The sequence below is a fragment of the Bidens hawaiensis genome, unplaced genomic scaffold, assembly GCF_021521415.1.
Source record: "Bidens hawaiensis isolate Kalapana, Puna unplaced genomic scaffold, B.hawaiensis_p1.1 tig00018749_1, whole genome shotgun sequence".
Lineage (NCBI taxonomy): Eukaryota > Viridiplantae > Streptophyta > Magnoliopsida > Asterales > Asteraceae > Bidens > Bidens hawaiensis.
In genome coordinates, this window is record NW_027492842.1 from 78,483 (window position 1) to 100,970 (window position 22,488).

At 33.4% G+C, this 22,488-nt stretch overlaps 2 protein-coding genes across 2 annotated transcripts; one reads left to right on the plus strand and one right to left on the minus strand.

Annotated features, from left to right (window-relative positions):
• The first annotated feature begins 837 nt into the window (after positions 1-837).
• LOC143556898 (uncharacterized) lies at positions 838-9,047 on the plus strand. The gene is made up of 6 exons (XM_077046110.1): positions 838-1,002; positions 5,656-5,742; positions 6,448-6,594; positions 6,691-6,777; positions 6,853-6,924; positions 7,039-9,047. The coding sequence occupies exons 1-6, from the start codon at positions 853-855 to the stop codon at positions 8,785-8,787; spliced, it is 2,292 nt and encodes a 763-aa protein (XP_076902225.1). The 5' UTR covers positions 838-852; the 3' UTR covers positions 8,788-9,047.
• Positions 9,048-16,403: 7,356 nt separating this feature from the next.
• Positions 16,404-18,102, minus strand: LOC143556876 (uncharacterized). The gene is made up of 2 exons (XM_077046093.1): positions 17,350-18,102; positions 16,404-16,507 (listed from the first exon to the last, which is right to left on the minus strand). Exon 1 carries the CDS (start codon positions 18,067-18,069, stop codon positions 17,374-17,376), a length of 696 nt encoding a protein of 231 aa, XP_076902208.1. The 5' UTR covers positions 18,070-18,102; the 3' UTR covers positions 16,404-16,507; positions 17,350-17,373.
• Between the last annotated feature and the right edge of the window lie 4,386 nt (positions 18,103-22,488).

Below are 22,488 nucleotides of genomic sequence, written 5' to 3' on the forward strand. Positions count from 1 at the left end.
TTATTATTATTTTTTTCAAAAACTTATTATTATTATTGTTATGAGGAAAGTTCGTGTACGTTTTAATCTTAACATGAGAACGTATAAAATAATACCAATTTATAAAAAAATGAGAACATTAGAAACAATACCAACTAGATTACCAATCTATATAAACAATGATTTGTAATAACAAAGAAAAAAACCAAAAAATTACAACAAAATAATCAAAATCAAGAACAAAATAATAACAACGAATACCAACAAATACTTATAACAACAAAAGAAAAAATATAATAATAACAACAAAATATAAATCAACAAATATTTATAATGTTTCATAATCGAAAATTAGGAAATACGAACAAAAAATAACAGCAACCATCAATAAAAATAAATATAATAATAACAGCAAATTGGTTCTCATTGTTTTCATGTTAAAAACAAAATGTATTTGATCATGTTTATATTATTATTAATAAAATTATTATTATTATTATTACTTTTTAAAATAAATAAAATATAAACAACAAGTATCCATCGTTAGATCCTTCCACTATCCCCCAATCCACCATATCCACCGTCCGTCACACAAACCAGTCCAACCCACCGTCACCTAACCATAACCCAAACCCAATCGCTCAACTCAGACTCAGACCCAAACCCAATACAATACAACCTTCACCTGTGCTCGGCTCCTTCAACCTCTAGATTCTCTCTCTCACTAAATCAACCACTCTCACTCTCACCGTTGGATTGATTCACGTTCTCAATCGACCGCACGTTGTCCGTGACGCATATGTGATTGCGCGGTGCAGTAATTAGAAGGCTAGGGTTTTATTATTGATTTGCTTCGATCTGGTGGCTGGAGGCATGGACGCGAACAATAACACTGACGGCGAGTTGATTACGGTTACGCAAGCGTTAGCGAAGGAGGCGTATGTGTGTTTTCAGTTAGGCAAGTATGCTGACTGCCTCAAGGTGTTGAGTCAGGTTCTCGAGAAGAAGCCGGATGATCCGAAGGTGAATTTGAATTTCAACTCGCTTAATCACCGTGCTTAATTAATAATTGCTGTTGTGGAGTGATTGATTGAGTTTAGATGGAATAGATGCATACTGTAGAGTTAATTGAGATTGGTTTGTTAGGTTACTTATTTATCTCTGATATAGTGATTGATATAGGTATATAGTGATTGATTCAGGTACTCTGTGGCTACAGGACATTAGGATTTAGGGCTTGAATTTGAATTTGAATTTGGTTAATTAATTATTGTTGGTTGTGGAGTAATTGTTTTGAGTTTAGATGGAATAGATGCATACTGTAGGGTTAATTGAGATTGATTTGTTAGGTTACTTATTTATCTCTGATATGGTGATTGATTCAGGTACTCTGTGTCTATAGGACATTAGGATTTAGGGCTCTTATTTCATTGTTTAGTACTTTAGGTGTTGAGTCAGATTCTGGAGAAGAAACCGGATGATCCGAAGGTGATTTGCTTGCTTGTGTGCTTAATTACTGGTTGTGGAGTGATTGATATGAGATTGATTTATTAGGTTACTTATATATATATATAGTGATTGATTTAGGTGCTTAGTGTCTATAGGACATTAGGATTTTAGGGCTCTTATATCATTGTTATCAATATAGTAGAGAGCAGATGATCCGAAGTGAATTTGAATATGCTTGTTTGATTGCTTGTCTGTGTGTTTGGTTACTGGTTTTGGAGTGATTATTTGAATTTAGATGGAATAGATGTGTATTGTAGGTGTTATAAATTTCTAGTGATTGATTTAGGTACTCTGTGTTTATAGAACATGAGGATTTAGGGCTCTTATTTCATTGTTATCAATATAGTAGAGAGCGGATGATCCGAAGGTGAATTTGCCTGTTTGATTGCTCGTTTGTTTGCTTGGTTACTGGTTTTGGAGTGATTATTTGAATTTAGATGGAATAGATGCGTATTGTAGGTGTTATAAATTGCTAGTGATTGATTTAGGTACAATGTTTTTATAGGGCATTAGGATTTAGGGCTCTTATTTCATTGTTATCAATATAGTAGAGAGCGGATGATCTGAAGGTGAATTTGCTTGTTTGATTGCTCGCTTGTGTGTTTGGTTACTGGTTTTGGAGTGATTATTTGAATTTAGATGGAATAGATGTGTATTGTAGGTGCTATAAATTACTTGTGATTGATTTAGGTACTATGTGTTTATAGGACATTAGGATTTAGGGCTCTTATTTGAATCAGATTATGGAGAAGAAATTGGATGATCCGAAGGTGAAATTGAATTTGAGTTTGCTTAATTACTGGTTGTCGAGTGATTGTTTGAATTTGAATTGAGATTGGTTTGTTAGGTTACTCGTTTTAGTTGTTTTAAATAGGACATTAGGATTTAGGGCTCATAGTTGAATTGGTAAGGTCAATTTGAATTTGAATATGAATTTGTTTGTTTGTTTGTTCGATTACTTGTTGTGGAGTGATTGTTTGAATTTAGATGAACAGATTCATATTGTAGGTGTTATAAATTGCTAGTGATTGATTTAGGTACTATGTGTTTATAGGGCATTAGGATTTAGGGCTCATAGTTGAATCAGATTATTGAGTAGAAAGCGCATGATCCGAAGGTGAATTTGCTTATTTATTTGCTTCTCTGTGTGCTTAATTTATAATTGCTGGTTATGTAGTGATTGGTTGAGTTTAATTGGAGCATACACATCATAGTTATTAAATGTGATAGGCGCACACAAGGCGAACTTGCTTGTCGCAGGTGCTAGGCGCAAAAAAAGCGTGGACCTGAGACAAAAAAAGCATTTAAATAAAGAAATTCACATAAAAAATTTATAATGGCAAACAATACTTTATTCAAATACCAAAACAATTCAAAAGCATAATTCTCAACCGTAGTTTCCAAAATCATATGAAAATCCAAAATAACCAAATTGTTCCTACTCAAAAGCAAAAAAATCGTAAAGTAATAAATATAAAAACAATAGCCAAAAGATCATCATCAATCAGATGCATCATCAAGTTCAATTAGGCAATTTGTCCTTCTAGGAAATTAGGGCTCTATGTCATTGATATCAATAAGTTTATGGTTTTTCTATAATAAGGAAACAGTGAACTCCTGATCCATCTTCACTAGTTACAATTGCATTTTTGGTAGGGATCAAATGGTTTATGTAGGTTGATTTGTTGGTTAACTGTTCTTTATTTTGGATGTTTTGAAGTAAGGGTGCTCAGTATCCGAATCGGACTCAAAAAACTCAAAATTGTATTCGAGTGAAATTCAAAATTGAAGGCTCAAATTTGGTTTTCAAAAATTTCGAATTCGATTTAGTAATAGTAGTTCAAATAAAATAATCTATATAAATTCGATTCGAATTATATGTGTGTGTATGTGTGAAAGCAAGCTTCTAATGATCACATATGGGCTACTAATTCATTATCCAACCCAAGCCCAAAGTCTGATTATTTTTCTTGGTGAGTACAAACTGAATTAGTTTGAACTTGATTCAAATTCTAATTTTAATTCCTATCCAATTTAATTCCGGATTGGCCTTGAGTTTCGAATTTCAATAAAATCAACCGAATGTAATTAAGAATTTGGTTCGAATTCGAATCCAGGTTCACAAATTTAAAAGTCAAATAATTTGATTTGACTAATTTGGATATTCGAAATTCCATTCGATGAACATTTTTATTTTGAGGTTTATTGGTGTTAAAAAACTGACAAAAGTGGCATGCTTGATTGATGGAAATTTATGGTAAACAGTTTGCCAGTGGGAATTTTGGTTAATGTGGGGTCAGTAAGCGTGTAAGACTATTTGTTGTGGTTAAAGAAGTCAATCTTCTGTATGTAAAGTACTGCAAGGTCTTGGGTGGCTTGAATAATTATCTTTTTAAGAATTAATCTGATTTGGAAGGTAGAAAGATATGGGGGATAGAGCAGCAAAAGCAAGACAGCTGATGTGCCAACTTCATATTAGATGATACTTTTATGATAATGTTTCTGTTTTTATATTCTGTTGAAGAATGCTGTTTGGCTTGAAGCTGTATTATGCTAATCTTATGATGACTGTTAGAGGTGTTAAGCATGTAAGAGTTGGCAAGTGTAATCATTTATGCTGTCACTGGATATGATGATACTGGTTGCAACTTGTTGTGATGTTGAGTTAAAATGAATAAGTTGGAAATAATAGGTAAGAAGGTAATAGTTTTGTAGGAATCAAGCATCCGTAGTGATAACCTTAATTTTATTGTCTGGTGGACTTAGTTTGTCTTCCTTCTTTTCAGGTCATGTTGTCATTGGTGGTAAAGTTTTGTTTTCTTTAGGGATAACCTTCTTTCTATCCGCATTATACTAATACACACATACGTTTTTACTTTTTACCTTACATGTTAAAGTCTTTTTTTTTTAGGTCTAACCTCTTTTCCATCCATCTTATATGACTTATATCATAATAGTAATATCTGTTTTTGTTAGGGCTAACCTCCTTTCTATTAGTATTCATGTTATATCATGACATATACGCCTATGTTTTTGACTTGCATGTTTAGGCATGCGATTTTAACTGATTCTTTTCTTCCTCCACTAAGGTCTTTGAACTAAATGACATTCCCATTTAGGAGAATGCTTAGCATGTGGAATAGTGTTCTATTTTTAACCTTTGTAAGTGATGAGTACGGAAATACATAGTTTATGACTTTATGTTTACAATTTGTGCTTTCTGAAAAATTGAGTTTGTGTTAGGATTAAACCATCTAGGGCCGTTGGATGTGAACCGGATATGTCTTTCCACTTCTATATAAAGTGAATCCTTCAATATGTTTTACCTAATCAATATATTTTTACCAATATGTTTTACCTAATCAATATATTTTTACTACTTCCCATATGTGAAGTTTCTCCATCAGTGCCATCTCTTAATATTATCATCATATTAAGTCCTAAACCATATCACATGACGACACATTGATTTATGCTGCATACATGTTTTGTACATGCTGTTTATTTGCTGTTAAAACTTAAAGCATGTTTCTGTAAATTACAGTAGTCTTACTATCCTATTGAACTTATATTTATCATTTCATTGTTGCCTTTCAATAGGATGCACCCATGCTTTTGTTTTTGCACCCTTTCTTCTTAACATTAAGTGTTCTTTTACAATGTCTGCTAAAAGGTTTGATGACAAAAGTGGTTTGCATACATGATTCTTGTAAAAGGGAGGCTGAGATCTATCTTAGTTTTGATAGTTGGAGTTTTCCATTGGTTTACTTTCATAACTTGGTTTATTTGTTATAATTCCAAGTATTAAAAGAGCTTTAATCTAATATATGTTGAAATTACCAAATAACTAAATGCACACAATGTTTATTTTTTTTAATTTACATAAGCTTGTTAATTTTTAATTAGCTCCTAAGTAAATTAGAGGAAATGAAAAGGGCGAACTGTTATTTACTTACGTGCACTCCTTTCAAAGTTCAAATAATGCCATCAATTTTTTACGCCTGTTTGTTATAGAATTTAGCGGCTAAAAGATCTATTCTAGTTGTTTGTTATGATTCAATGTTTAGGTTATTGCAGAAGATTGATATCGCCCGTTTCTTGTGCCTATATCTTTCATTTATTGAGTTCTTATGGATGTTTCATTTTTTAATTGGCTTCTATTTGTAGGTTCTTCATAACATTGCTATTGCAGAGAACTTTCAAGATGGATTTTCAAATCCAAAGAGATTTTTGGAAACACTTGATAATCTCAAGGTATTTCTAATTACTTTAGAACTCTAGTATCTTTTATTTTCTCAATAATGATTTCATTAAACACATTTCTCAAGCAAATCATTAGATATAATATTAGTGGAACTAGTATCGGGCAAGATAGATATTGTTGTAGTGGTAATTTTTTTTAATATACTATTGTTTATTCATTTATATGATACAGTATATAGATTTTTATATTAAATTCTATAAGAGAATGGAAATCAATATTATTATTTTCATTGACTTAGTGATCAATATATACAAAAATATAAATCAAAACTGTAAGAGAATGGAAATCAATAAATCCCAAGAAATAAGCTATCAGCAAACCTAGTTAAGACTTATCTCTATGCCCCCGCAAGATGGACGATCTTGAAATAAGTCCAATCTTGGATAGGAGAGTTCTGTAGCGGTCTTTTAATAGAGGCTTGGTTAGTGCATCTGCTAGTTGATCATCACCTTTGATATGAATAACCCGTATTGAGCCTTCTTGTACTTTTTCACGAACAAAGTGAAAATCCATATAAATCAAAACTGCAGGAATAAATCCCAAGAAATAAGCTATCATCAAATCTAGTTAAGACCATCTAAATATAAAATAAGAGTTACAATATTTGAACTTGAATTATTTCTTTGGAGGGAGATTATTATCTCTAATAAATTCTTGCTTGCACGTGTTTTGACTTTTTTGTTCATTTGGTAAAGAAACGAAGTGAAAGGCTTGGTCATTCATCTGGGGAAAGTGCAGATGCATCGAACAACAGAATCAAATCAGTCGGAAATAAGAGTAATAATATTGTGGCCAGTTTAGCAGCTACAGAATTTGATGCTTCTGTGACGATTTTTAACATAGTATGTCATCATGTTATTTGTTTATTTCTAAGTTCTCTTGTATATCCTATTAAACCTTATGTATTTTCATTAATCTCCTCTATTGCTGCTTTTTAGGCAGTTATTCTATACCATCTGCACGAATATGAGAAGTGTTTCTCCATTTTGGAAAGATTATATCAAAATATTGTACCAATAGATGAGGTTAGCGATGAATTTGTATTAATATACATCACATGATTGATTTGTGCGCTCATCATAATCTTGTTTCTTCAACAGAGGGTGGCACGCCATGTATGCCTCTTGTTACTGGAGGTTTCTTTAGTTGGCCATCATGCTTCAACAGCTGCTGTAAGTTTTTTTGTCAAGACTTCAAGGGCATTTATGTCAGTCTACGTGGTTGAAATTATTATTATGTTCTTTAGTTACTATCAATTTAGCAAATTATATTGTCTTCGATTCCAGGATGTGTTGAATTACTTGGAAAGAGTAGGCGGCAATAGCTTAGCCACACAAGGTGATTCAGGAAGCACCACTCATCAACAGCTAACAAACCTTGTAACAAAGTCCACGTCAGCACCCAGCAACGTGATGGTATCATCAGATTTAATCGTCTCAGATTCAACTGTCAACTCAAACGGTCCTGAAAGCCCTTTATTATCCAGAACACTCTCAGAGGAGAGACTAGAATCTCTAATGATTACAATAACAAGACCATCGAATGATCTCTCAAGAACACAAACTGATGAGTCGTTTATGAATTTGTACAAGGTTTGGATTCTTATCTTAACAAGAAATCTCAAAGCCGCCAAACGAGAAGTCAAAATGGCCATGAATATCGCACGCGGTAAAGATTATTCACTCGCGTTATTTCTAAAATCTCAGCTCGAATATGCTAGAAATAACCACCGAAAAGCAATAAAGCTGCTAATGGCATCCGCTACTCAAACCGAAACTGGGACTTCAGCTTTGTATTACAACAACCTCGGATGCATTTATTATCAACTCGAGAAGTACCAAACCGCAGCCGTCTTTTTCTCCAAGGCTATTGGAACCGGCTCTCTACAAAGAAAGGAAAAACCTATGAAACTGTTGAGCTATTCACAGGATAAGTCCGTCCTTTTCTCATACAACTGCGGGCTCGTTTATTTGGCAAGTGGGAAACCCGTGCTTGCGGTTCGTTGCTTTCAACAGTCGGGTTCGGTGTTCTTCAAAAAACCGCTTTTGTGGCTTAGAATCGCAGAGTGTTGCATAATGTTTTCCGAAAAGAAACCAGATATTAACGTTAACGTTATCGGTAAGGGCAAGTGGAGACAACTTGTTATCGAGAGCTGGAATTCAAGAAACACGTTGCAAGTGGACCCAAATCTTTCACTCAAGTTTGCTAAAAGTTGTCTTTTGAATGCGATACACCTGTTGGACTATCCTGATGGGACCCGTGAGTCAAATCTGAAACCGGAGCTGGATCTGGGTCCAGGTTCGGATCAAGTGAATTCAAACGGGGAAGCGAACCTGTCAGTGAATTCTAAAGAGATGAAACTCGGGAATCTGAACCCATTGCTTCAAAGCTCGATTAACGAGTACGAAGGCTTATGTGGAAAAGAGAATCAGATGATCTTGCAAGCTGTGCTCGCTGACCTGGTGTTTGTTTACTTGGAACTCGGGGATGCGGTTAAGGCATTGGCGGCTTCCAAGTGTCTTTTGAAGCTTCCAGAATGTTCTAGAGTTTACTTGTTTTTAGGAAATGTTTATGCAGCGGAAGCTTACTGTCTGTTAAACCAGCCGAAACAAGCATCCGAGCATTTGTCGGGTTATATTTCAGGGCAAAATAGTAGTAACACTGAATTACCCTACAGCCAAGAGGACTGTGAAATCTGGCATATGAGGAAAGCTGTAGATATTGACGAGCCAAATTCCAATAACGCCCCTGCGGTCGACCAACCCTTTTCTGGGTCGAGGTTTTTGTTTCTGAAGCCGGAGGAGGCACGTGGGGTCCTGTTGGCTGACATGGCAGCCATGGCAGCGGCAGAAGGTGACATCGAGCGGGCCCACCAGGCGGTGACACTCGCGTTGTCGGTACTACCCGACAACCCAGAAGTGGTTCTAACCGCGACATATATAGATTTAGTCCGTGGGAAGACGGAAGATGCGGTTTCGAAGTTGAAGAAATGCAGTCGGGTTCGGTTTCTCGCAGGGACGTTAGCGGAGAAGTGATGGATGGTTGGTGGATTGTAGGGGTAGGTGAGAACAACAATCCTTTGAAACCGAGGATTTTATTTGTAACATATATATAGCTCCAAGTTCAGGGTAAAAAGGTCTTTTTGTTTGTTGACTATTTTTGAGCATTTTTTTTTCCGTTTTAAATTCCGTGTTTTGTTTTTTTAGCGTTCTGATCGATATGAGACTATTGCGGCTAACACAGTTGGCCCTTCAATAGGTTTGAGATGTAGTGTTACTTTTTTTTCTTCTTTCTGTCGGTTTTAATGTAACGATTTTAAGATGTAGGTTGATTTGATAAAAGGAAGTTATACTTTCGGACTTATTAAAGTTAAATAACGGGTCAATTGACCCGTTTTTGCTTTTTTGTTGGTCAATTTTTTAGCAAACTGGCTACCCGAGCTCGCCATTTTTTGAAGCTTGAGCACGGGTTTATACAGATACTGAAGCTCGGGATAATTTGAGGAAAAACTTATTTTTAGTTTAGCTTGAGCTTGTGTGAGGTATGTTAAACGAGCTAAAGCTAAGCTCGAGCTCGACTGTGCAATGTGAGCTTGGTGCATAGAAATCCAAGGTTCGACAAGCCTAAATGACCTTCTGTACATGGCTCGAGCTTGACTCGATAACTAAAGAAACTTTATTTGAGGCTTAGGCCTGGTTCGGACTTGATATGGTTGTCTTGTTTCAGTTAGTACACAGAAGTCCAAGGCTTGACTGGCATAAATGACCTTCCGTACAAGGCACGAGCTCTGCTTGATAACTATGTGATCTTGTTGTACGAGCTCTGCTTGATAACTATGCGATCTCGAGTAGCTCGTGAGCGACCTGACTCGTTTGCTTCATAAGTAAGAGTGATCAAGAAACTGAAATGTTAACAAGCCATTCAAACAATGAAATCCTTAAATTTTAAAGTAAGCCACTAAAGTATCCATTTTGGTTGTAGGCTACACTAATTTCAAATAAAGGTTTCTTGAATTATAAAATCATTGCTGTTTTATTCCATAGCTATTTCATTGGTGTCCCAATATTAAAGAAAGTAAAGTTCTTAAATCCCAATCCAAATAAAGCTAAAACTCATAAAGGGTATTTTGGACCTTGGTGATCAAAATTCAAGACATTTGCCCATATTAATGTCAATTGGGCCTGGGCTGATGGGCCTAAAAATTGATCTCAGTTCTAAATTTGTATTATAAGGTTAGGTGTAGCAGGGAACAGCCCATGGTCGTTAACCATGAGACTCAGCACCAGGTGGCATCCTGGAGGGGCCTTAAGCGGCAACAGTAGGGACGCGCAAAGGGGTTGTAAAGATGTGGGACGTTAGCGCAATATCATCTGAAGATTGTTGGGGGGGGGGGGGGGAGCGTGACGGGGATGCGGCTGGCAATAGTTTTAACAGCCGTTTTGACATATGAAACTGGTAACAGATGACATCGTCATTGCATTTAAAGATTACAAGCTCTCTCTTTCACACAAGTCACAAACTCATTTTCATTGAACATACTAGTAATTTCATCCTTCTCTATTCATGAAAATTTATAATAATGCATATCATAAAACATATTTAAGGCAACGTATGTCTTTAAAGCCAAAAATGATGTTTTTGAAATGTTTTACCTACTTTGTCATGTGTTCACTTTATTCAAAGCCACTTGGATGTCACATGCAGTCAAATAGATAAGATGCATCACCAAATTAAGCTCCAACATTACTATAATGTTTAATTAGTGAAGTATATTGGTACAATTATATGCTTTTGTAAAAAGCTATAAAGTGAATACTAGATTGAATTGTTATGAATCACAAGAAAAAATAAATTATTGTTTAATTACATCCTGGATCTCTAAGACATGACAGCTAGCTTTTAGTACATGGCTAAATTTATATTTTATAGTTTTAAGTGCTTAACCATAGTCATGAACAAAATACTATCTTGAAACTTAACAAAAGATCATTTCATTTCAAAATTATGTAACTAATTACAAGTAATTAAAATTATTAGGATCCAATAACATAGTTCACAAGCAATAATATTGTAACTAGAATCTAAGGCTCACTTTGTCAACATTTTGCCATATGACATTGTTTTCAAGCTTCACAATTAGGATGAAAGATTGTTTAAATTCCAAGACCACCTATTTCAACAAAATACTAACAAAGAGCTACAATCGATAATAACTCCTCCCAGAACACGCCCATACAACGATCGGCTGTGTTTGAAATACATCGAGAATGCCATTTTTAGAAATTTGAAACAACCACTGGTGAAATGTCAAGGCGTTAATCGGTTTGCTATTATAATGTATAGAACCCGGGGGGGTAAAGGGCTCCACCCTAACATTTGCCTGAAAAAGCCTGTGTTAAAATCTCAACGTCAATTCTAACCTCAAGTTATCGACAGAAAGTGAGGTACTGCCAATGGAATTCTAAGCCTACACCGACAATATCTTATCAGAAATCCAATCCCATATCATCGAAGAGAATCCTCGTCGGTGATGTTCTCTCATCAAACTGACAATGCTATTTTAATATTTTTTGGGGGTTCTGTTGCAAATCCACTAGTGATTACCAACGGTATACAACCCGCCAGCAGATTACCGTTGGCAATACCCATTTGTTTAGTAGTGTTATCCATTCAACTTTTACCTATCTTAAGACTTGTATTCTAATTTCTGAATATAAATAAGTCTTGTGTGTATGTTTTTTATTGTATTTGTACAAGGATATTTAGATCGATGGTATATTTCTCACGGACACATATATTATGGGTTCATCAAAGTTGGACCTATGTCATTCTTTCTTAATATGAGCCCTTAAATATTTAACCCTTTTCATGACAACAATTTAATGTCTTACATTTTTGTAACTTGTACGTATGACATACCAACATCATCCATAAATGTTTTATACACAAAGTGCATAAATTCTTTCATTATCAAAACTATCAGATCATCTCATCTGATTTTTCTCTTTTTTCTTTTTTAAATGATTCGCCCACGGCCCCGCCCGTTAATTAAGTTAGGGGTGTAAATGAGCCAAACCAAGCCCGAGATCGGCTCGTCTCCAGCTATTTTTCTACATCTCGACCTCGGCTTGCTTATACATTATCAATAAGTTTTTAATTATTTTTATATACCTTTAAAAAAATCATTAACGAGCCTAAACTTGGCTCGAGCTTGTGTAGCACCTTAGACGAGCCAAAGCTTGGATCGAGCTCGGTTGTGCAGTGTAAAATTCATACACGGAAGTCTGAAAGAAGAAACCCTTAAAAATACACAAAGCTCGTTAAGGTTCGACAAGCCTAAACGAGCTTTCCTACAAAACTCGAGCTCGTGCTCGATATCTAAACGAGCTTTATTTGAGGCGCGGGCTCAACTCAAGGTCGATAAAGCTCGGCTCGTTTTGAGTTTTTTTATTGATCCGAGCTCGAGTAACTCGCAAGCAACTCGGCTCATTTGCACCCCTACCGTAATACACAATTTGATTAACATATACACAACAATCATTTTTAAATATGTATAAAGTACCATTAAATATTTCTTATATGTATATGTAATGATCATAATAATAATAATAATAATAATAATAATAATAATAATAATAATAATAATAATAATAATAATAATAATAATAATAATAATAATAATTTTCCAAATTATAAGTAAATTTCCACGAGATTGGTGATAAGGAAATCTTTAATTTATGTTTTTGTGTTTTGAAACATGTAGAATGCAACCACATGTTTTGAATGAAGTGATGACAAACAAATGTCATGTGCATCCATATCAAAATGGTCCCTCAACCATTCTTTGCCACTAAATTCATTTATTATTTGTTACTTTTAACTTTCACTATGTCTACTTGTACATTTTCAAGGTTTAGATTAAACGTCCAATTCACAAGAACAGTATCATGCTATTATAGTACATGCATACATTTATAGAGAAGAAAGATTTCGTTTTTGATCATTTTAGCTGTTGTTATGAACCGATTTGGAATAGAACTCTCTTGAGTATGAGGTTATTTTTTTTTATCAATAACACACAGCTATTAAGATTTAATCCACAATAATATTTTGTTTTTTGTTCCTATGAACTATATAGGTTTGATATATTTTGGACTCTAAAGTCTTATAGAGTTTGGTAGTAAACAAATATGCATATCATTAGGCTACACTAAACTCAGGGTCGTATGTGAGAACTCCTTAAAATTTTGGGGTCTGAAACAAGTAAAAAAACGGGCCTTTAAAATCGTGTTCTCAATTATGTAATAGATAATTTTACAATTTTACCAATAAGGTTGTCTTTCAAAAGCTCAAAACAAACAAATAATAATAAAATGACATATAAAATGAAAGTTTTTTTCTATAAAAAAAAGACCGCTAATTATGGGAATCGAACACATAACTTTTGTTTCCATAGTCTATAACACTTTCCATTCAACCAAAAAGTCATTTTGTAGACTTTTGTGTTAAAAAAATTATATATAACATATAAATTTTGTTTTTTAACAATTATGGGCCTCTCGAAAGAGTGGGTGTGATGAGTCCGTCGCCCTCCCCTTAGGCCGGGCCTGACTAAACTCTTTGTACATTGTGCTTAGCAACTTGGCATGGTTCATGACGTGTAAAAAAATTTGAATCTGAATATGAAATACATGAGAATACGGAATTCAAATTTCGGATTTAGATAGGCATTTTAGAAAAAATTTGAATACTCAGAATTATTCAAAATTATTAAATAAAAAATATCAAGTGATAGGTTTTAAATTCAACAAGATGTAAGTTGATAGTGTAATTTGAGGTGGGTTAATTTTAGCATCATCAAAGATTTTTAATCTTGGTGGTGAATTTATTGGCAAAGCTTAAATTATTTTCATCCTCAAAGTTTGAAGATCATGAGCAGAAAACAATATATTTTCTAGCATCAACTTGAGCAATCAACAATCAAACAGATTCTTCCGATCAAGCCGATTTGAAGGTCAAGAGGAAAGTTCGGGTATCCAAAAATTTGGATATGAATATCCGATATTTCGTATATTGAAAGTCACTATACAAAATTCGGCTATCCAAAATTTCGGATATATGTATTTGAACACCCCTCACTTTTCTCATGAACTCTACCCTTTAATATTTACATACATATAAGCCCCCTACCTTGTATAGGTAATAATGTACCGTAAGGTATGATCATACAGAATATCTTTCGCCATGTTAATGATAAAATTGTACCTTTGAATATAAACATTAAACTTTTTTTTTTGTTTAATAATAAAAAGAAGACTGATATAATACATCATCCATCTACTATATTATATAACTATCTTATAAGTTTTATCTACAATATAAATAATAACATCGTCATACATGAATTCATGCCGTCGACAAAGGACAAGCATTAATTCTATTGTTTTGTTTTCTTGTATTTTGACTGATGTATTGGGAAAACTCTATCAGGATGCCTTCTTAATTTTGGACCCCATCAACATTGAACGATTTCATATAACAATTTTATGATGTAAATATATACAATTTCTTGAATTTTTTTTCTAGACTAGCCAATTATGAGTCTCATTTTCCAGCTCGAAAAGATCTCAAGCAATCAATGTGATTTTATCGACTTGTAACAAATCAAGGGAGGTGTTGTCATTGTTTATCTTTAGACACGGGTTTTATAATGATCATATTCTGCGCGCTAAATCAGAAGTTGATGATCTAATCAGTCGTAACTATTAATATAATCTTAATCTTAATCTTAAACATATATAAACAAAACCTTTAAAAACTCTCTTATTGATTCATACATATTTTCAAGCCATCAGATTGTTTTATTTGTAAATGAAGGATTTTCATTCATTTAATCTGAATTCACGGATATGGGTGATCACCAAACTCAGACAACCCTTAAATGAGTTATAACATTTCATTATATTAAAAATTAAACTCACCAAATATTTATATGAAAATCCTATTTTATAGGGATATACTAAAAAGTAATATCCAATTTAAAAAAATATATATTATTTATAATTAAGAACCAATAAATGGGCCATGATCTCACCAAACTCATATAGCTTTTAAACGAGTTATAACATTTCATTTATTTGTAAAACTCTTTTACTATCAAACCCTAAGTATATTATTAACTTTCTTACAATAAATAAAATTAAAATCCAAAATAATATATATAAATATTAGCAACGAAAAATAAAAACAACCCATGCAATACAGGTAATAAAACCTAATTAGATACATAGTTTACTCAAATTAGACGAGTTAAAAGAGACCATTTTTCGTAATAGGGTACTTCATACTTTTGTTTTGTCTAAAAATGAGGATAAAGATGAATAATGATAATAATTATTATATTAAGATTAATAAAGGGATGTGATATTCGTATACCTTTGGTTATCCACACACCCTACATACGATCGTATGGAACCCCACGTTAAAGGGTGTGTAGATAGGTCAAGAATGTGTAAATAACCATAGCCTTAATATATAAGTATTGGTAACGACAGGTAATTAAATTAAAAGCATTTCACAATTAATGTGACAATAGTTTTATACTATCACTCACTTAAACTCTTCAAAAGAGTAAGGCAATAAACCATCACTTTAAACCCGAAAAAAAAATTTCTAATCATATATAGTCGATGTCAAACCTAGGGATGAGATCGATACCGTACCAGCACCGAAAATCTCGATCTTGAAAAACGCAAATTTTGGTACCGGTACCGAAATTTTCGGCTCGGTAGTAAATTTCGAAAAATTCCGGTACCATACCGATAACGAAACCCAAAACTTTGGTACCGAATCAGTACTGACGGTACCAAATCGACACCGGTACCGAATTTGCTCATCCTTAGTCAAATCTCACTAATACATCAAGTGATTCTAATGGTTATAGAACCATAGATCATTAGAATTTTTTTTGTACCAAGTGATGCTAAAATAAATTTTTTAACTAATCATAAAAAATATACATTGATTACTCATAATTCATAAATAAATAAATAAATAAGAATATATAAGCCATGGGGACTTGGGGAGCACCCCTTCCTGGGATACTTGTCGGACACGTGATATGAAGATTATAGTACGTACATAAGTACAAAATCGAAGGGCAGAAGCCCCATCACGCATGTTGTGTATTATTGCCTTTGACTCACAACTTAATTCACAAAACATTTAATGTTAGGAAATTAAAACCATGAACTTTTAACTACTATATTATTGTCTCATTTATAAAACCATGGGCTATGCATGGTGACACCCCATGGCGTAGAACACTTATGCGCGGTGACATAGTCACTCTTCGATAAGCTATCAGTAACTATTGATGGATTACCGTACATGGTTCTTTAACTTTTCATATTTTCGGGTTTTGACCGTTTCGTGGTAAGTCTTAAATTTAATGATTTTACATGGTCAGGTATAGAGTTAATTAAGCAAACAATCGTTAATATTTATAAAACCATAAATAAATAAATACGATTTTTTATGTTTATTAATAATTGAAAACATTTGATATCCATTAACTAATCATATATCCTAGCACCAACAAAACAAACCATGCATCAAACATAGGTTAATCATATCTGATACACCTAAAGTGAACATTAATCAAAACAATCGAAAATTAATTTTCTTAAACACTCCAAACAAAAGAGAATTCTTGATCCTGGTGGCAACTTCATCCAGGATTTATCAATCCTATCCCTGCGTAAATACATTTGATCGATCATTATACAAATACTCAACAAATACTCTACGGAAACTAATTAAATTTTTTAGCTAAATTTATTATTAATTCATTTTTTTATTTGATTAAACTGTCTATAAAAAGAAACATATTCAATTTTCCACATTAAATCCTCTTATATAATAATTAACTTTCGAAAATCAAATTTTCATTCAAAAGGGGTGGCGGCGCATCTTGTTATCCATTTACCCGTCTCTCTATTGTAATTGGATCCTTTTATTATAATATTTTCTAATTTAATTAAAAGAAAAATTAATATAAAAAAAATTACAAATTATTGGAAACACATTTTCTTACACAAAGTTTTAAAAGTTAATTGCCCAACATGTCTTGGGCTCAAGTCTTAGGAAGTGCAAGAAATTTACTGTTAAAATTTTTTCTTTAAAAAAACTACAATTTATTAGAATAAGTTATAAGATATCAAGTCAAACAATCTTAAAAACTGTAGAGTTAGAGACTACTCGTGTTTGTCTTATACTCATAGTGTTTTTTTTTAATATATATCAATAATCATATGTATTTGATGAGTTCTTAGCCTATGCCAGTGGACAAAACTATCACATGCATACATATGCATGTACAATTACACATCAACTTTAGTAAACACACACACATATACATAGTTATTACCAATAATTTTTATGTTGAGAGAATATATTACCTCAATTTCATAAATTAATTAGTTAAGTTAAAAGACACCTAAACACAAAAATAAATGCATAAATGATCTTAGAAGAGAGAGAGAAATTAGTATTAGGGTTAGGGTTAGGGTTTGCATGTGTAAAGAAAGTATTATTACCTAAATGGGAACAAACTTGAAAACTTAAATAGAACAGGTGTAACCAGGAGGTGGTGTTTTGCCACAAGTAACAAGCAACTGAAGAGCAAGTGGCAGATAAATATTAATATTCAAGAGCTTAATCTTTAGGGTTGTGCACAAGCAAACTGCAGCCTCAAGTTCCACCAATCCAGCAAGAATAGGGCAACACTGGTTCACCACTGGATCACCCAACCCTATATGCACCAACCCACCCAAAAGATCCACACAAGCTCCCAGTTTTAGTGCATCTATGGGGCATGTGGCTGCTGGTGCTGGCACAAATGGTGGTGGTGGACATGGGGTCCCTGGCTTTCCACCTGATGGTGGATTGAGTATTGGTGGTGTTACAACTGGTGGAAGAGTGATTGGTGGTGTTACACCTGGTGGTTTAACTATTGGTGGTGTTACAACTGGTGGTTTAACAATTGGTGGTGTTACAATTGGTGGAAGAATGATTGGTGGTTTAACAATTGGTGGTGTTACAACAGGTGGTTTGACATGGGGAGGGTGGGTGGTGGGTGGTTTGATATGTGGTGGTTTAGGGGATTTTGGTGGTTTTCCAGAGGGTGGTTTAGGGTGGTGGTGGTGAGGTGGTTTGCCACAAGGAACACAGTCAAGAGCAATGGGAGTGGCAGAGGAAATGAAGAACATGGAGATGAGAAGAAGAGCAGTGAGTTGCTGCTTCTTAGAGGACTCCATTTGATTATTTGATGTGTGTTGGTGTAAGTGAGATGATGTGATGTAGGTGTTATATATATAGGACAAGGAGTAGTGAGTAGTGACTATTAGTTGGTCACCAGCTAGCTGGAAAAGAGAATTAGATTGTATCTAAACTTTGATTTCATAAAGTTAACGTTGAATTTAGACCGAGTTAACAATTTGGATAAAATTGGCAACGGTTGGGAAAAACTGAGGGTCTACTTGCGAAAAAAAATAATTTTGGAGGAAATTTGCAAATATGACCAAACCCCAGGGACGATTTTGGCACTTTACTCATATAATAAAGAAATTGTGAAAAGACATATCTACTCCTGACTTAACGATTAAATTTAACGAGGTTAGTGATTTGGATATAATTGGCAAGAATTAAGATACGTGGAGGGTCCATATGCAAAAAATAAACTTTTTGGACTAAATTCGCATTATTTGCCAAACCACAAGGATGGAAATAACACTTTACTCTTTATAAAAATTATGAATGTATAATTATGATTGGTTGGAAAATTGGTAGACCCTCTAAAAGAACTCGTGAGCGTGTTAGGGTCTTAGCACCCGTAGAGGCTTCCTTTTTTCTTTGACGCCCGTGTGTAACAGCTTGAAGGTTGAGGGCATTAAAAGTGTAACTGTGTAAGGTGACTTGAAACGAAACCCTACAACATTTGGTCTAACAAATTAGTTATTATTTTTTTTTTAAATCATTCGCTCGTATGGTATGCACCCATATTGATATGCTATACGTTCACATGTTATGCGATCATATAAGTATCAAGTAAAATAACCTCATGGAGCCTGTATAGAATATATATATGCCCTGACTATTTTGTAAGAGTGATATTTTAAAAACTAAATTAACGTTTAAAATTAAAATATATTTATTATAAAACTTGTATTTATTAGGCACAAATTGTTGTTTTTAACTATGTACGTATGTCCAAAAAACAAGAAAAAGTTACCTAACAAACAGTCAAATCATTTTGAATGGATTGTAACTTACGATGATTCCCTTATACATTGGTCAACTAAAATGTTTATCAAGGTTAAATAATAAATTAATACAGGGAATTTGATATGACATTGGTCAAATATGTCTCCTTTGCATAAGAGATTTGATTTTGTCCAAAGACAAATTCCTTTGATTGCATCTCACAAACAAATAAAAGTAAATTAAATTTTAATAACCCAACTTAATGCAGTTGGCCGATAATAATCCAACTTAGAAAGCAGTTGTCACTGATCCCAACTTTCATATCATTTGTTTTCATTAGACCTCTGTTAAAAAAAAAAACTAAACGACGCTAAGTTATTTCCAAATTTTAAACTGATATTTTAGGGTTTTTGATCGGAATGAGGATATAAGCCGATTGATGTAAAACTTACCTCAAAACGGTGGCCCAAACGACTAAAGAATGCTTCAATTCCGATGTTTAATTAACAAAAATCAAGCTGCTTGAAGCATCGTTTTGAGGTAAGTTTTACATCAATTGGCTCGTATCCTCATTCCGATCAAAAGCCCTAAAATATCAGTCTGAAATTTGGAAAAAACTAAACGTCGTTAAGTATTTTTTAACGGATGCCCAATGAAAACAAATGGTGTGAAAGTTTAGTAACAGCTACTTTCTAACTTGGGATTATTATCGGCCAACATTAAGTTGGGATTATTAAAATCCAAATTACCATAAATAAATCTTTACTTGATTCGTTGACAAATTTAAGCATTTTATCCTTCTGTCTTTAATATTTGATCTTGATAGAAGTTGTTCGAACATAATCCATAAAAGAATTTTAATCTCTAAGAACACCAACTTTTGAGATTCTTTCAACAAATTTTCAAATCCAAGTGTTTTTAAATTTATCGAACCATAAGAAAACTTACTTGGTCAGTAAATAGCTTTCTCGATATTTATACGACAACATGTGACCTTCAAATGATTGAACACCATGAGTTGTGGCCATCGAAGTACCATATGTCCATATTAATTAGGTTAAAAGACGTTTAATCTTAATCAATGCCTAGTCAGAAGAAAGCAACATCTCACGTATGAACTTCTGACCTTATACTTTTACGTTCTGATTAGCATAAGCAAACTCTTAAGTATCATTTCAATTATGCTTAAATAGAGTTTTTGTGGACGCTATTTTACATCATTGGAGTAGGATTAACAAAATGCCTTGTATCTACATATAGATTATGTGAACCCGAACAAGGCTAGCTACTTTTAATGGATTTACGTACTTTGTGTTTAATCATTGATCCATGTGTATTTGATTATTGTTACCATCAACTCTTATTGTGTGTAAATAACTATTCATGATCAAACATTTATATTATAGCTAATATGGTGATTAAATCAACCACCAAAATTAATTAGTTGGGCGTAAAACTAAATGTTTGAATTACTTTTTGTTGCAATTGTTGACAATCATACTTAGGTGAGATGATATCAGGTTTGAATTGGGGACGATGAGTCCATAACGGTTGGTCGTAACATCCTAGCAAGCTAGCCCTACATTAGTCGTAGACAAACTAGATGCTATATACATTAGAAACATTTGGTCTTAAATACGATCACGATGTACTTTTTTAGTTACGTGGGAGAAATTTGGGACGTTTGAGAAGTCTCCAATCAAGTAGCCAAAACAACATAGAGCGTCTAAAGGCTTGCAGAGTGAACAATGTTTCATTGTATTAAGATAATAAGAAGAGTTAGTTTATGGATGATATTTCCTACCACACAAATTATTTTATGAATCCATAATTCGCACTATTGTAGTGGCTACAAAATCGTGTTTGAGACAAAAACACAAAAGATCTTGTATGGTCAATGTTAGCTCGATAGTGACATTGATCTTCGACCCTTGATGAATCTTCAAACCTTTTTAAAGTTTTTATTAACCATGTATTTGTCAGAAAATTTTAAAGCTTACAAAATTATTCAAGCTACATATATAAGATACAATGGGCAATAGATGAATGAATAGTAAGGTAGTCACGTGAATGTAATATGTGCTCAGGGTCGCCTGCCTAATTATGCAAGTTGCCAAGTTGGCTAGCAAATTCATTCATCTTAGCTTTTTTATTATTTGCGTATAACATTACCTAGCTACTATCTGGTGTTAGCAAAAATCCAAACTAGGCATCGATAATTCCTGATTAATCGTTTGTCCCTATTTCATTGATTAATTTTGGGTTAGTCGGCCATTTAATCTGTCAACGCTCAAATCTGGCCCAAATCGGCGGTTTCCAGCGAGTTTCCGACCAAAATCAGCACTTTCCAGCGAGATTTCGACCAAAACCAGCGGTTTCTAGCGAGATTCCAGCTAATTTCCGACAAAAATATGTTTTTGCATATATAAAACAGAAAATTACATATAATAATGTGTGTGTGTATAAAACTGAGAAATATACTTAAAGACCGATCCGATTAATCGCTAGTCCTCACCCTACCGTCTAGCTAGCGACTAGCAATTTTTGTAACACTTCTACTATCTCATTGGACAATCGTACAAAAAGAAACACAAAATATATAATCTTCATTTTAGAGAATTAATTTTTTGTTGCTCAATGAAATGAAGAAAAAACCTTAACTTATTTTTTTTTAATTTGAGATAATTTTAAACTTTTAACTTGGGGAAAAAGAAGGTGTTGAGCTCAAATGAAATATTATTTTTCAACTTATTATCTATGTATGCATTCAAGATGAATTTCATGAGTTCTAATAATTCTAAACATGTTTTACTTAATTGGGATGTCACAAAAATTGACCTTAAACTACTAATATGGTTTCCTTCTTGATGGTGTTTTTATATGAATCGGTCTTGAAACACCGAAATCAGTAAATATTACACTACTTAATCTATGTGTACCAAAGGGATTCGTCCTAAAGTGTTTTATAAGCCATCGAGGGTTTTATTACTCTTATAGTAAACACATGTCTAAAGATTGTATGAGCTATAATCAGTTAAAAATTCTAGTGATGTTCTGATACCGGCAGCTTCTTCACCATAGTCGTAGTCCCTATGCATGTGCTAGTGATGTACGGTGAGAAGCTTTAATAAAAGTTTCAAAATTATGTTTGATGAGTTTTAACTTTTAAATATTTATAAAACCAACATTAGAAAAAGAAATGAGGTTCCACAAAGTCCTCATGCAAACCCCACAACATGTCTTTTCACATGTAAAAAGTAAAAATAACGTTTTACAAAAGCATTGATTGTGAGTGAAGTTATCATGTGAATCGGTGTTCTTACATATGCATATGTTTTTTAACAAATAAAATTTCATTTTTATCTTGATTTGTAAGAATGTAAATTCATAACCTCATTTGTGGTGGAGATACGATATCATTAGACCAACAAGTCATGTGCTTATATTATATAATTATTAATGAATGAATGAAT

Excerpts from the sequence above, each read along its gene's own strand:
- LOC143556898 (XM_077046110.1), top strand. The coding sequence starts at position 853 with ATGGACGCGAACAATAACACTGACGGCGAGTTGATTACGGTTACGCAA. Across the intron at positions 6,595-6,690 it reads CTGTGACGATTTTTAACATA|GCAGTTATTCTATACCATCT; the intron begins GTATGTCATCAT and ends GCTGCTTTTTAG. Across the intron at positions 6,925-7,038 it reads ATCATGCTTCAACAGCTGCT|GATGTGTTGAATTACTTGGA; the intron begins GTAAGTTTTTTT and ends CTTCGATTCCAG.
- LOC143556876 (XM_077046093.1), bottom strand. The coding sequence starts at position 18,069 with ATGGAGTCCTCTAAGAAGCAGCAACTCACTGCTCTTCTTCTCATCTCC.